The sequence below is a fragment of the Primulina tabacum genome, chromosome 14, assembly GCF_025594145.1.
Source record: "Primulina tabacum isolate GXHZ01 chromosome 14, ASM2559414v2, whole genome shotgun sequence".
In the NCBI taxonomy this organism is placed as follows: domain Eukaryota; kingdom Viridiplantae; phylum Streptophyta; class Magnoliopsida; order Lamiales; family Gesneriaceae; genus Primulina; species Primulina tabacum.
Genome location: NC_134563.1, coordinates 19,954,732 through 19,966,815, shown reverse-complemented (window position 1 = coordinate 19,966,815; position 12,084 = coordinate 19,954,732). Strand labels below are relative to the sequence as shown.

At 37.9% G+C, this 12,084-nt stretch overlaps 1 protein-coding gene across 1 annotated transcript; it reads left to right on the top strand.

Moving 5' to 3' along the window:
* Window positions 1–6,796: 6,796 nt before the first annotated feature.
* On the top strand, window positions 6,797–7,258 carry LOC142523833 (uncharacterized). Its single transcript, XM_075627563.1, has one exon. It carries the CDS (start codon window positions 6,797–6,799, stop codon window positions 7,256–7,258), a length of 462 nt encoding a protein of 153 aa, XP_075483678.1.
* Window positions 7,259–12,084: the final 4,826 nt, after the last annotated feature.

Here is a 12,084-nt window from a genome sequence, read left to right as displayed (position 1 = left end):
AGACTGGACATAAGGTATTATACGCGGTAAATTAAAATACCTGTCTGGCTCGAATAAGAATTGCCCCATCCCAAGCGGTCGGACTAGAACAGATCTCTGCTAAAAATCAATCAAAACTCTGTTCCTCAATAGCCAGTCCATCCCCAGAATGATATCAAATTCTGGCATCGGCGGAACGATAAGATCCGCATACACAACATTGCCATGAAGTTCGAGGTCTATATCTCGGATCACATTAGTAGCTGTCAGCTCCTCTCCAGAAGGCAATGCTACTGAATACGCTATGTCTAGCCCAATTGTCTTGATCTGGAGAGAATTTGCAAAGGTTTCTGAAATGAACGAATGAGTAGCCCCTGAATCTATCAAGGCATTCGTAGCTGAACCAGCTATAAAAATTCTCCCTGAAAGATTGGAATATCATGCTAAAACCCAATCATTTTACAGGAACTAAACTTATAGACATGCGAAGGTCAAAGTTCTTTTAACCTAAATTTTCCGAAAATATCACTAATTAGAACATGCAATCCTATCACACATTCTAAGTTCAAAATCTTAACTCAAACTCTTAAAACATTACATTTCAAATACGAACTTAAAGCTTTAGGATACCTGTCATGAGCATCGTCTCCGGGTTAGTCTCCGCTGCATGGAGAGCAAAAACTCTATCTTGGGTAGGCAGATTCTTCTGAGGGCAATACTTCAGTATGTGGTCAGTACTGCCACATTTGTAACACTTCCCCGAGCCATACATACAAGTCCCAGCATGACGGCGTGAGCACTTGGCACAGACTGGATACTTTGATGTCTTCGGGACTACACGTACCTGCTGATGCTGTCCTCTGCTCCTGGATGAGCCGTGGAAAGGTTTCTTACTCGGATGCTGCTGTCGAGGAGGATGGTTTGGTGCCTGAAATGGTCGTTTACCCTGGAAATCGCGCTCAATATCATTCTGGTCTTGCTCTGCCGCTAGAGCTCTGGAAACAGCAACATCATAGGTAGTAGGGCCAGCCACCCTAACATCACGGCGCAAGATCGGCCGCAAACTATTCAGAAAATGCCTCAATGTGGCTCCAGCATCATTAGCAATTAGGGGTACAAAATGACATCCCCTCTCGAACTTACGGATGAACTCCGTAACAGTCAAGTCTCCCTGCCTCAGGGTTTTGAACTCCGTGGTCAACCTGGAATGCACCTCTTCAGTAAAATATTTAGAGTAGAATACGTCTGTAAAGCGCGTCCAGCTCAGAATAGCCAAATTCAAGGCTACGGATGCTCCTTCCACCACAAGCGGGCGTCTCCTCTCAATAGATAGGTCGCACAACGATTTGTGTCCTCATCTCCAAGTTCCATGAACTCGAAGATAACCTCGAGGGACTTAATCCAGCCCTCGGCAATCATAGGATCTGTCGTCCCGGAGAATTCCTTCGGTCGCATCTTCATGAACCGCTCATAGATAGCCTCCGGCCCCGTCTGTCTGGCTCCCACTGCATTGTTCCCCGCAAACTGTGCGAAGAACTGAGTCATCCCAGCTAGCATCTGGGCATTCATGTCTGGTAGAGGGGGTGGTGGTAAATCTCTCTCCTGCCTCTGCTCCTCACCATCCTCTTGGCGAGGCTCAACATTACCTCTAGGGCATCCAACATGGCGTCTAGGAGGCATACTGTTCCATCTAGGAGGTATGTTGTTCCATAATTATAACCCATACGTAACCAACATACATAATTCCACTATCTTCTTTAAATTTAAATAAATACTACATAATCGTAATCTTGACATAAAATATTTCATGCAATCATGATGTAAAAATATTTCATGCTTTAAACGAAATGCGTAATCGTAAAACTTACAGACCGAAGACGTGACTTCATGAGCTTCTCGAGAGCAATAGTAGTACAACCCTTTACAAGATCATACGCTCTGATACCAACTGTAAAGGCCCATATTTCGTATTCATATTTTAGCGGAATTATTAAAAATTTTCTAAATAAATAATTATCTTGCCTCATTTATAAAATAAACATGTAAATAATTTTAACTTTAAAATAACAGCGGAAGCAAATATTGTTTTTAAACAACAACTTCAAAATATATCCAACGTAATAAAACTGAGTTTGAACATAAGAAAATGCATAAACTAAAATTTGAGGTCCTCGGGTTCCTACTACCGCTGACTCAAGCCAACTCACTGGTCTCCGCCCTCGGCCTCGACCTCATCAGTACCTACAACAATCAAGTCTAGTGACTCTAAAGACTCAACATGTATATATCGTGAATAACAAGAAAATATATCATAAATCGCATGCAACGTAAAAATATGGTATCGTAAAGCATACAGTGAAAGTCGTATCATGAATAATTATAACTACGTGTATATATGAAAATCATACGTAAAAGCTTTGCTCAATAGATCTCTGTCATATCATATTATAATTTTCTGGTAGAGATAATGTTTCTAAGCAAGTGGCCCATAACATAACGTGAGCGCCTGATCAGACTAAACCACAGTATACTGGGCGGTAGAGATCACCACAGCCTTTGGACTGGATATCCGTACCCAAACATAATCGTAAACCGGTCGTAAGTCACCGGGTGGAGAGGTCCTCGGTTGCGCATACCGGCTTCCAAACCCATAAACGTAAGGTGGCCACGAGACATATCGCATATATCTCAAAAATAAACATTTTATATTTTTATGCACGTAATATAATTATAACCTTGTTTTTACCGGATGCGTTGGATCGCTCCAGGCTTGCTGCAACCTAATTCTAATATGTGACACATGCACATAATCTTAACTTGACAAAACTTATGAATCGAACCAAAAATGAGACATTTAGGACCAACAACTTGGTTTTCAATCATGACTTCGTACCAACCTGAACCAACATTTAACCATGATTAAAATACCCCTACCATACTGAAAAATATTAATGAGGACTGGAAAATACGAAAATAGGTAATGGAGGCCAAAATCATGAAACACTCTTTTGAGAGTCACTTTGACACATTGCACCGTAAATTCTCGTACGACCTCTAAACTCGACCAAATTACAAACGGCCAAAAACATGACTTTTCTAACTCATTGAGGTACTGTCCAGTCCAAGGCTATAGGCTAAAAGCCAAACAAGATCTCAAACAAGCCTCCTGAACCGAAGCCAAATCTGCTGTCAAAAATAATAAAATACAGCAGCAGCTGCTGTGCGTGTGAGGGGTAAAAATCCGAAACTAATGGCCATTGGCTTGAACCACCGACCAGAGTCTCTTACCAACATCCTAAGTCATGACTTGAACCATGGCTAAGAGCACTCGGCCAATCATAACTTAAGCAAACCCGTAGGACAACACAAAGTTCCAACCGAGAGCGCCACTTCTGTGTAGTGTGATGTATTGAATTGTTTTATTGTCTTGTGTCATTCCAGTGGCCATTTGATTGACCATGGATCGATCTAGAAATGGTGAAGTGTTGTATGAACCATGTCTATGGGCTACAAGCCAGCCACAGCCCACCCAAACACCTCAAAACCTAACTCACTCACACCAAGATCATAATTTTGAAAACCGAGGGCACTTGTCATGTTTATGTAAAAATCTGAAGGATCCATGAACCAAGCTTGGAAAAACTTATTTGGTCACGTCCTAGACATGATAAGGAAGGGTTATAACCATGGCTACCGTCCCTAGGACAGCCAAGATTTGTACACACTCCTTAACCAACCAAGAACAAAAAAAACGTGGCTCAAATCTGTATCTTTGGGAAAAGTTGCTGTCATTTCTTTCTTTGTGAGTGTATGGAGGTAAATCAATGGACCAATAACACTCTAACACACTCTAAATCATGCCGAGAAGCAGCTATAAATGCCTGGAATCGAGCAACTCCCTGGAATCAACAAAAACATCCCAAGCATGAAATTCAAAATCAAAAGCCGTGAGTGGCATATGCAGTTTTCTTGCAAAGTTGCTGTAAATTTCATGTTGCCTCATGAATCCTGAACATATAATGTTTTAAAATATCTATAGGACTTGATTGAAGAGAAAATAAACCATATATACATGCCTGGAAATTGTTTTGAAGAAAACAAACCAATACGACGAATACAGTGCGGCGGAGCGGAGTTGGATTTCTTTCTTTGTTTCTGCTGCTGTATTCACGATTTTAGCAGCTGATTCCTTCTGATATTTTCGAGCATATGGGTGTAGGATATGTAGGTAATGATGATGAATGTTATAAGTGGTGATTAAGGGGTCTTGAAGTGCATTTAGTTGAAGGTTACAAGTGAATGGAATTTTGAATGGCATTTGAATTATTTCTCATTCTTGGCTGCAGCTTTTCTTATTCTTTTATTCTTGCTGCACGTTTCAAGTTAAATTGCTAGTATAATGGATTGAGGAGCTATGAGGTGAATTATGGTGCTTGTATTACCCATAATTATTGAATTTAAAAGTGGGAAATGAATACACAATGAAGGCTATTTAGAGGTGACTTGAATGAGGTTTACTAAGCATTTGAATTTTTTTTAAGGAGTTGACCGAATTTCTATTAATATTGTATGGTACAAGATTGTTTAAATCTTGTATTTTAAATGCTTGAGGTTTAATACACCCATTATATAATTTAGTGAATTAACAATTTAATTTAGGATAAACTCTTGCATGGCATTGCTTGGTATAATAATTAAGTATTAAAATGTTAGGTTTACATTTCTTGAATATACTAGGCCTAGATTAATTTATCCCCATTTGTTCACATATTTTAATTTAAGCTTGAATTAAATATTGAACCTAAAAGAACTTATTTAATAATTTAGCTCCAATTAATTTAATAAATCCTAAAACATTCTATTTCTTTGAATTAAATTATTCCTTGACTTAAATTAAATTTATGAATACTTTTCTTATTATTAATCTTAACTCTAATCTCCAAACTTCGGTCCGGGCTCGCGTATTTATCTTGAAAAGATAAAACTAAACATCTACCTTTAAAATAAATAATCATGACTTAACAATTATAAAAATGAATTAAACAATTCATATATTTATAAAAATTTATTTTTTAATTTAAATAATAGCAATTATGCATAGCTTATACGTAATCTGATTTTCGGGTTCTACAGAAGAACCGTTGGAATTTTTATCTATTTTATGAGGAATATAATCACTTGAAGAAACGTCAAGAGAGGAATTAATTGAGTGTATGGTATAATCAGAAGTTCCATCATCATCGACTGGGGTGACAGAAATCAAAGTTTTTGGTGATGGAAATGGAAGATCTTGATATGGGAAAATTGATTCATGGAATATGACATTGCAAAAAACATATATTTGATGAGTTTTAAAATCATATATGCGATGCCCATTTTGACCATATAGGTAACCAACAAAAATGTCAGGCTTGGCTCGCTCATCAAATTTATGTTGAATATTCATATTTTTCAAAAACAAAAACATCCAAAAAATTGAAGATATGAATATGACAGAGCGGTTCTAATTAAAACTTGATGAGGTGGATTTATATTGAAGACAGGAGTTGGAAGTTTTGTTGGAATCAGAATTTCAGAGTTTGACTAAAATAAATGTTTGCCCGAACTGATGGACTCAACTGAACGCAAAGTAACTGAAATTACGTAACTAAAGTTGCCCAAACTGATTATTAATGCGCTAAAAATCAAAGACAACTGAATTGATAAAAGCAAAGTGAAATTGTGTAGTTAACTGGACGATCCGTTAAGACTGATCAGTTACACAGTCAGTTCATCGAAAAGCTGCATAGCAAACTGAACTATCAGTTTCACGATCAGTTCATCAATCGATTATGAAAGCCAACTGATAAATCAGCTTGACACTTCATCTGTTAAGGAGCGTATCTATCAAGAGACAATTTGTACAAGAGCAGGCTGCAACTTGTAGTCGGAAACGCCTCATATCAGATGCCACAGTGTATGATTGTCAGAAGAATGATGACGTGTCTACTAAGGACAAATCAACGGATATAATTATTTGAACACATTCAATATTACCGTTGGGGAGAAAAGCATATAAATAGCCAAGAAGATCAGCTGATAAAGAGACTTTAGCGCATACATTTATTCTTGAGTTAAAAGCTTTTAAAGATTAGTTACAAGAAGCTCACACTTATTAGATATATTTATAGCTTTCAGGCTATATTTCGAGCATTAGAACAAAGATTTAGTGTTATTATATTCGATCTTTAAGATCAATTGTGCTTAGCAAACATAACAGTTGCGTACTGATAAAAGTTGTAAAGGTACTAAGAGTTTTAGTTTGTCCGTGTTTCAGACTAAACTGAAGTGGGTTATTACAGTTTCTGGTAATTAATCAATTCCTTTTAGTGAATATCCTATCCTTGAGATAGAAGGGGTGTTGTAGGAGCATTTGAAGACTCTGAACATACATAAATCTTTGTGTTGTTTATCTTTCAAGTATTCAATCTGTCCTTCAATTTGTTTCCGCACTTTAAAATTAACTTATCGACATTGACAACAAGATTATCGAATTCATTTTATCACTAAAATGATTCATCTTTTTCGAAAATATTCTAAAATCGCAAAGTTTTTTCAACCCCCCTTCTGAACACTTTCAATCACCCAATCGATCCTAATATCACAGCCATGTCAATCTTGTTTTTGAAAAATTTCTATCTTTACAATGTGATTACCATATATTTCTTCAACAAAATCCCCATGTTTCCAGAGAAGAATTTGATGACTAGAAGATTAGAATTCAAGCTCATCTAGATTCACATGATAATGATATGTGATACGTCATAACTGATGGCCAATGAAAATATTAAAGGCAAACACAACAGTTGCCAGAACTGAAGGAGCTCTCCATCGCATAGAGAAACCACGAGATGAGTGGATAGCTGAAGATAAGAAAAAATCCAGCCTGGATAATGTGGCTAAAGATATCATGTACAAAACCTTGGATAAGGTTATATTCAGCAAAATCAAAATGTGCAGAACAACAAAAGAAATCTGGGAGAAGCTGATTCATTTATGCAAGGGAAATGAGCAGAAAAAAGAAAATAAACTCTCAGTCGCCGTGCAAAAATTTGACAACATCAAGAAGAAGACAGGAGAGTCAATGACTGAATATGACGAACGAGTAAGCAGCATTATAAATGAACTGAATGCACTTGGGAAAGTGCATTCACACAAAGAAGTTGCTTTAAAGGTAGTTCGAGGTCTTTCCAAAGAATGGGATGTCAAGACCATGGCTATGAGAAATCTAAGGACCTAAACAAGGTTGAATTACATGATTTGTTTGCTGATCTCAAAGCCTATGAGTTTGAACTGCAAAAAAGAGAAAACGAGCCATCTACTCCGCAAATCACAGCTGCCCTTGGTGCAATCAAACTAGAACGAACTGGTTCAGTTGAGAAGACTGCATAACAATTGAGTAATGATGTCATGTCATTATTTGTCAAAAAATTTGGAAAATTCTTCAAAAGAAATCAAGATTCCTTCCAAAGCCATTATAAGAAAAACAACTCAAAGGAAGAACCAAACTCTTGCTACAACTGTGGTAAATAAGGACAATTCATTGTTGACTGTCCAAAGCCAAAGAAGTCAAAATTCAATTGAAAAATGAAAGAAGTCAGTTGAATACAAAAGATAAGACAAGAATGACAAAAGATCATTCAAGAAGAGACATGAAGTCCTGCTAGCTGAAGAAAGCAAATCAAATGGGCATATACTGAAAGTGAAGAGTCAGAATCTGAGAGTTGATTTGCTCTAGTGATGAAGAGGAAGTAAAATGCCTAATGATAGATGATGCACAACAGGAATAAACAAGTGAACATGTATTTGATTTCAGTTCTACTAACTTTACACGAGAATAACTCATTACCAAACTGCATGACATGGTTAATGAGTATCATAAGCTCGCTCTGTCATTTGAAAAATCCAAAGCTGAGCAAACTGATCCCAAAGACAACAAAATTGAAACTGATGAATCATTTGAATTGTTCAGTCTAAGAAGGGAGATTGCGAAGCAAAAAGCTGAAATGACAGAAAACCAATCCTTGATTCAGCAGTTAAAAACTGAAATTTCGAAGTAAAGTGATATGATTCAAGCATGGAACAAGTCATCAGTCACACTGACTGAAATGCAATATTTACAAAAATCAGTTACTCACATAACTGGCTTGGGCTTTAACAGTCATGATGAAACCACTGCAAGTGATACAATGCCAAAGTTGAATGAACTCAAAGGGAAGTATGTTAACTTTGTTAAGTCAACTGCGGTACATGAATTCTCGGAATCAAGTAAACATATTGTCCAACCGATTGAAAATAGGAACAAGGCAAAACGGTGTGAAATTGGATATTGCCCTGAGAGTCCAACTGATTTACGAAGCTGGTTACCTAAACTGTTCAACTACAAAAATCAGCACTCTAGGAATGACTATTACAATTATTACAACTATAAGCCAGTTCAGAAGAGATATCGGATGAACAATCAGTTGAAAAAGGTTAAAAATCATATTGTCACTTCTGCTCACAACACACACAAGTCAAGAAAAACCATTTGGAACACATCAACCGGAAAGCCAGTTAGACTCCCAAGTTTGGGTTCCTAAAGGACTAATCAGTTTAGGACCCAAATAGATGTGGGTACTAGAATTATTTATTGTGTGTGATTGCTTGTGACAAGTACAATAAAAAAATTAATTTGATACTTGGACAGTGGACGCTCACAACACATGAGAAAAGATGCTGATTTGCTATCCCAACTGATCAAATATACTGGTCCAAACAACAATTTTGGAGACAACTCTAAAGGTAGAACTGTGGGTAAGGGTAAACTTATCCATGTTAACAATATTATTAACGATGTCCTACTTGTTGATAACTTGAAGTATAACTTGATTAGCATCAGTCAGTTATGTGACAACAATTTTTCAGTTAAGTTCAACAAACACATGTGCACAGTTAAGAACTCAACTGATGACATCATTATAACTGGCCAATCGTTGTGGTAACACCTACAAGGTGAGTTGGACTAATCAACTTAATGTATCAGTTTTTTTTATAGCTTCAAAATCTTCTAAAAACTGGTCATTGCATAAGAGGTTGAACCACTTGAATTTTAAATCCATAGCTCATCTGAGTAATCATGATCTTATAACTCGTCTGCCTAAACTTGATTTTTCAAAATATAAAATTTGTTCAGCATGTCAGTTTAGTAAAGAAGTAAGATCTTCATTCAAAAACAAGGGTAGTAAATCTTCCTCCAGATACTTAGAACTGCTGCATATGGATCTTTTTGGTCCTATATCAGTCATGAGTTTAGGAGGAATGAAATACACCTTGGTAATCGTTGATGATTTTCAAGATTTACTTGGGTTATTATTCTCAAATCAAACGACCAAACTGTTGCACAACTGATTAAGCTTTTCAAAAAATTATTAAATGAAAAATCAGTTGGAATTGACATAATAAGGTCTGATCGAGAGGCTGAATTTGTCAATCAAAATCTTTCTAAATTTTTAGAAAATACTGGAATTAAACAGGAGTTCTCAGCAGTTAGAACACCTCAGCAAAATGGTGTAGCCGAAAGAAGAAATCTTATGCTTAAAGAAGCAGATAGAACGATGCTTGCTGATTCTGAATTTAAATTCACTAAAAATCCAATTTCAACTATTTAGGCATTTTAAATTCCTAAAATTCCAATATTCGACTAAAATGCCTAAATCAATTATTTCTATTTTATTTCGTCGCAAAATATTCTTATTAGCTTAAAATGAAACTAAACTAATATTCAAGCGACTGCGATAAATTCTAGGTTCACCAGATTATACCTCCAACTCGCACAATTCCGGAACCTATAACAATAAATCAATAATTAATCAATAATGATATATTATTTGATTCGAAATTGAATTAAATTCACGTTACAACAATTCGAACCGATGCAACTTGTACTTCCAATAACAGTGGCTAAAATCGAGTTTCAACACCTCCAACACATAACACGGTGGTCGGAAATCGGAGCTCGCGGCGGCACTAGATCGGAATCACGTTCGAGATAGCTGAACGCGACTATACTGGTCGGAAAATGGACGAAACTTTGTGAAATCTTGCTTCCCGCAGCTAGGCCGAACCTTAAACGACCAAAACCTTATTTTTCCCACGTTTTCCGACGAAGAGGGCGACGAGTTTTCCGATGGGTTTTTGGGAGTCACGATCCCTGATAATCTTCAAGGACGCGTGATGAGTAAAATGCCCCTGATTGCTCTTCCTCAGACCTCTCTCCTCGGGCTTTACCACCCGGTCTCCCCTTTCTTTCCTTCCCGCTTCTCTTTTCTGCTTTTGGGCTTCCTCCATGTTGATGTACTTTTCTGCCCGGGACAATAAGTCCTCAAAATCCCCGGGCACCTTCTTGGTTAATGATCGAAAGAACTCACCCTCCTTCAAACCTTGGGTGAAAGCGGTTGTCTTCGTCTCGGTGGCATAAGTGGGAACATCCAGAGCCACTCTATTAAATCTCCTTATATAAGCCCTCAAACTCTCCTACGGGCTCTGCTTGACTTCAAAAAGACTAAATGCAGTCTTCTTGTATTTCTTGCTACTGCTAAAATGGTGTGAGAACTCCTTCTAGAAGTCTTTGAAGGAATGAATACTTTGAGGAGCCAACCCCTTGAACCATCTTTGATCAGAATCCACCAACGTTTTCAAGAAAACCTTACAATTGATTCAATCAGTGTAACAGTGTAACATGGCCATATTTTCAAACCTGGCCAAGTGCTCCTCGGAGTCTGCATTGCCATCGTAATCTTTCACTTTGGCAGATTTCAAGTTCCCAGGAAGAGGTTCTCGGATAATGATTTCAGCAAACGGGCATCCTTTCGCAATTGTCCGAGAAGTAACCTGGCTTTCCAACTGCCCTTCCAAGACCTTCATTTTCTACCTTAACTCTAACAACTCTTCCACCATAGTTGGGGATTTTGAACCAGCACTAGATTCCCCGTCCTCCTCTCTCACTTCCTCCTCCTCCCTCCTTCCTTGATCTTGCTCCTGCTCCTGCTCCCTCCATGGAATGGTATCATGATGAGAGCGATCTCTCTGGCCATGGCTTTTTTCACTGCCTCATCTATGAACTTGGCCAACTCTTCTGGGGATATAGTAACAAGATTAGGTCCCGTGGGGGAGGGGGAGAACCGCCTTGTCCAGAAGTATGCGCAACAGCACCATCTCTAGGAGCCCGGGATGTATCTCGATTAGTTCATCTTGTTGGAGCCATATCAACGCCTTAGTCTCAATTTGCCACAGACGGCGCCAATGATGTGATCTTTGTGAAATGGATGAGCCGGGTAAGGGGCTCCACCAGATTAAATTAATAATTTAATATTTTGGAATTTGAACGAAGATAATTTTGAGAACCCGAGATTTTACGATCCGAAGCAAATCAAGTAAGTAATACGAACTTGAAACTTTACTCAAACTAAGCTCAAAAATGTTTGTTCCAACTAAAAAACTTGACTATTAACTTAGATTTTCATTAAATTTAACTCGAGGAAGCAACTTCAAAGCTCGGAAATGAGCTCAGCAGGAGGCCAAGCCACAAGTAACCGCATCCATCGAAGTGTTGTCACGAGAGGAGTAAAACCCCAGCTCAAAGACACGATCTGTCAGCTCAAAGCAGCTCAAACAAGTTTGTCACAACAAGACCAAAAAGGGATCTATAAGTTGAGCCAAGAGTTTGGACAAATTAAATGTGCATGAATTAACCTTTGCGGAGCTGCGGGAGGAGCTAAGGGCTAGGACATATTGATGATGCAGGAAATGACCCTTTAGAAAATCAAGGTGACAATTAAGGAGTGCATGAGATTTTGAGCCACATTCATGACTAATCTAGAACTTGAAGAATGCATGGGATTTTGGAGATTTATGCATGGAATTTTGGGCCAACATTATGATTACATTTAAGCCTTTCTTGGTGACCAAAAATTCGGCCAAGGGGTGGCTAGGTGGAAGGGTTTTTGTGCCTATAAATACCACTCATCTAGGTTGAGAGAAAGGCACCCCAAAAGCAAGCAAGAAAATTCGACTCCCTCTTCCCCT

Bases quoted from the DNA above. Each gene is read 5' to 3' on its own strand.
- LOC142523833 (XM_075627563.1), top strand. From the start codon at position 6,797: ATGAAAATATTAAAGGCAAACACAACAGTTGCCAGAACTGAAGGAGCT.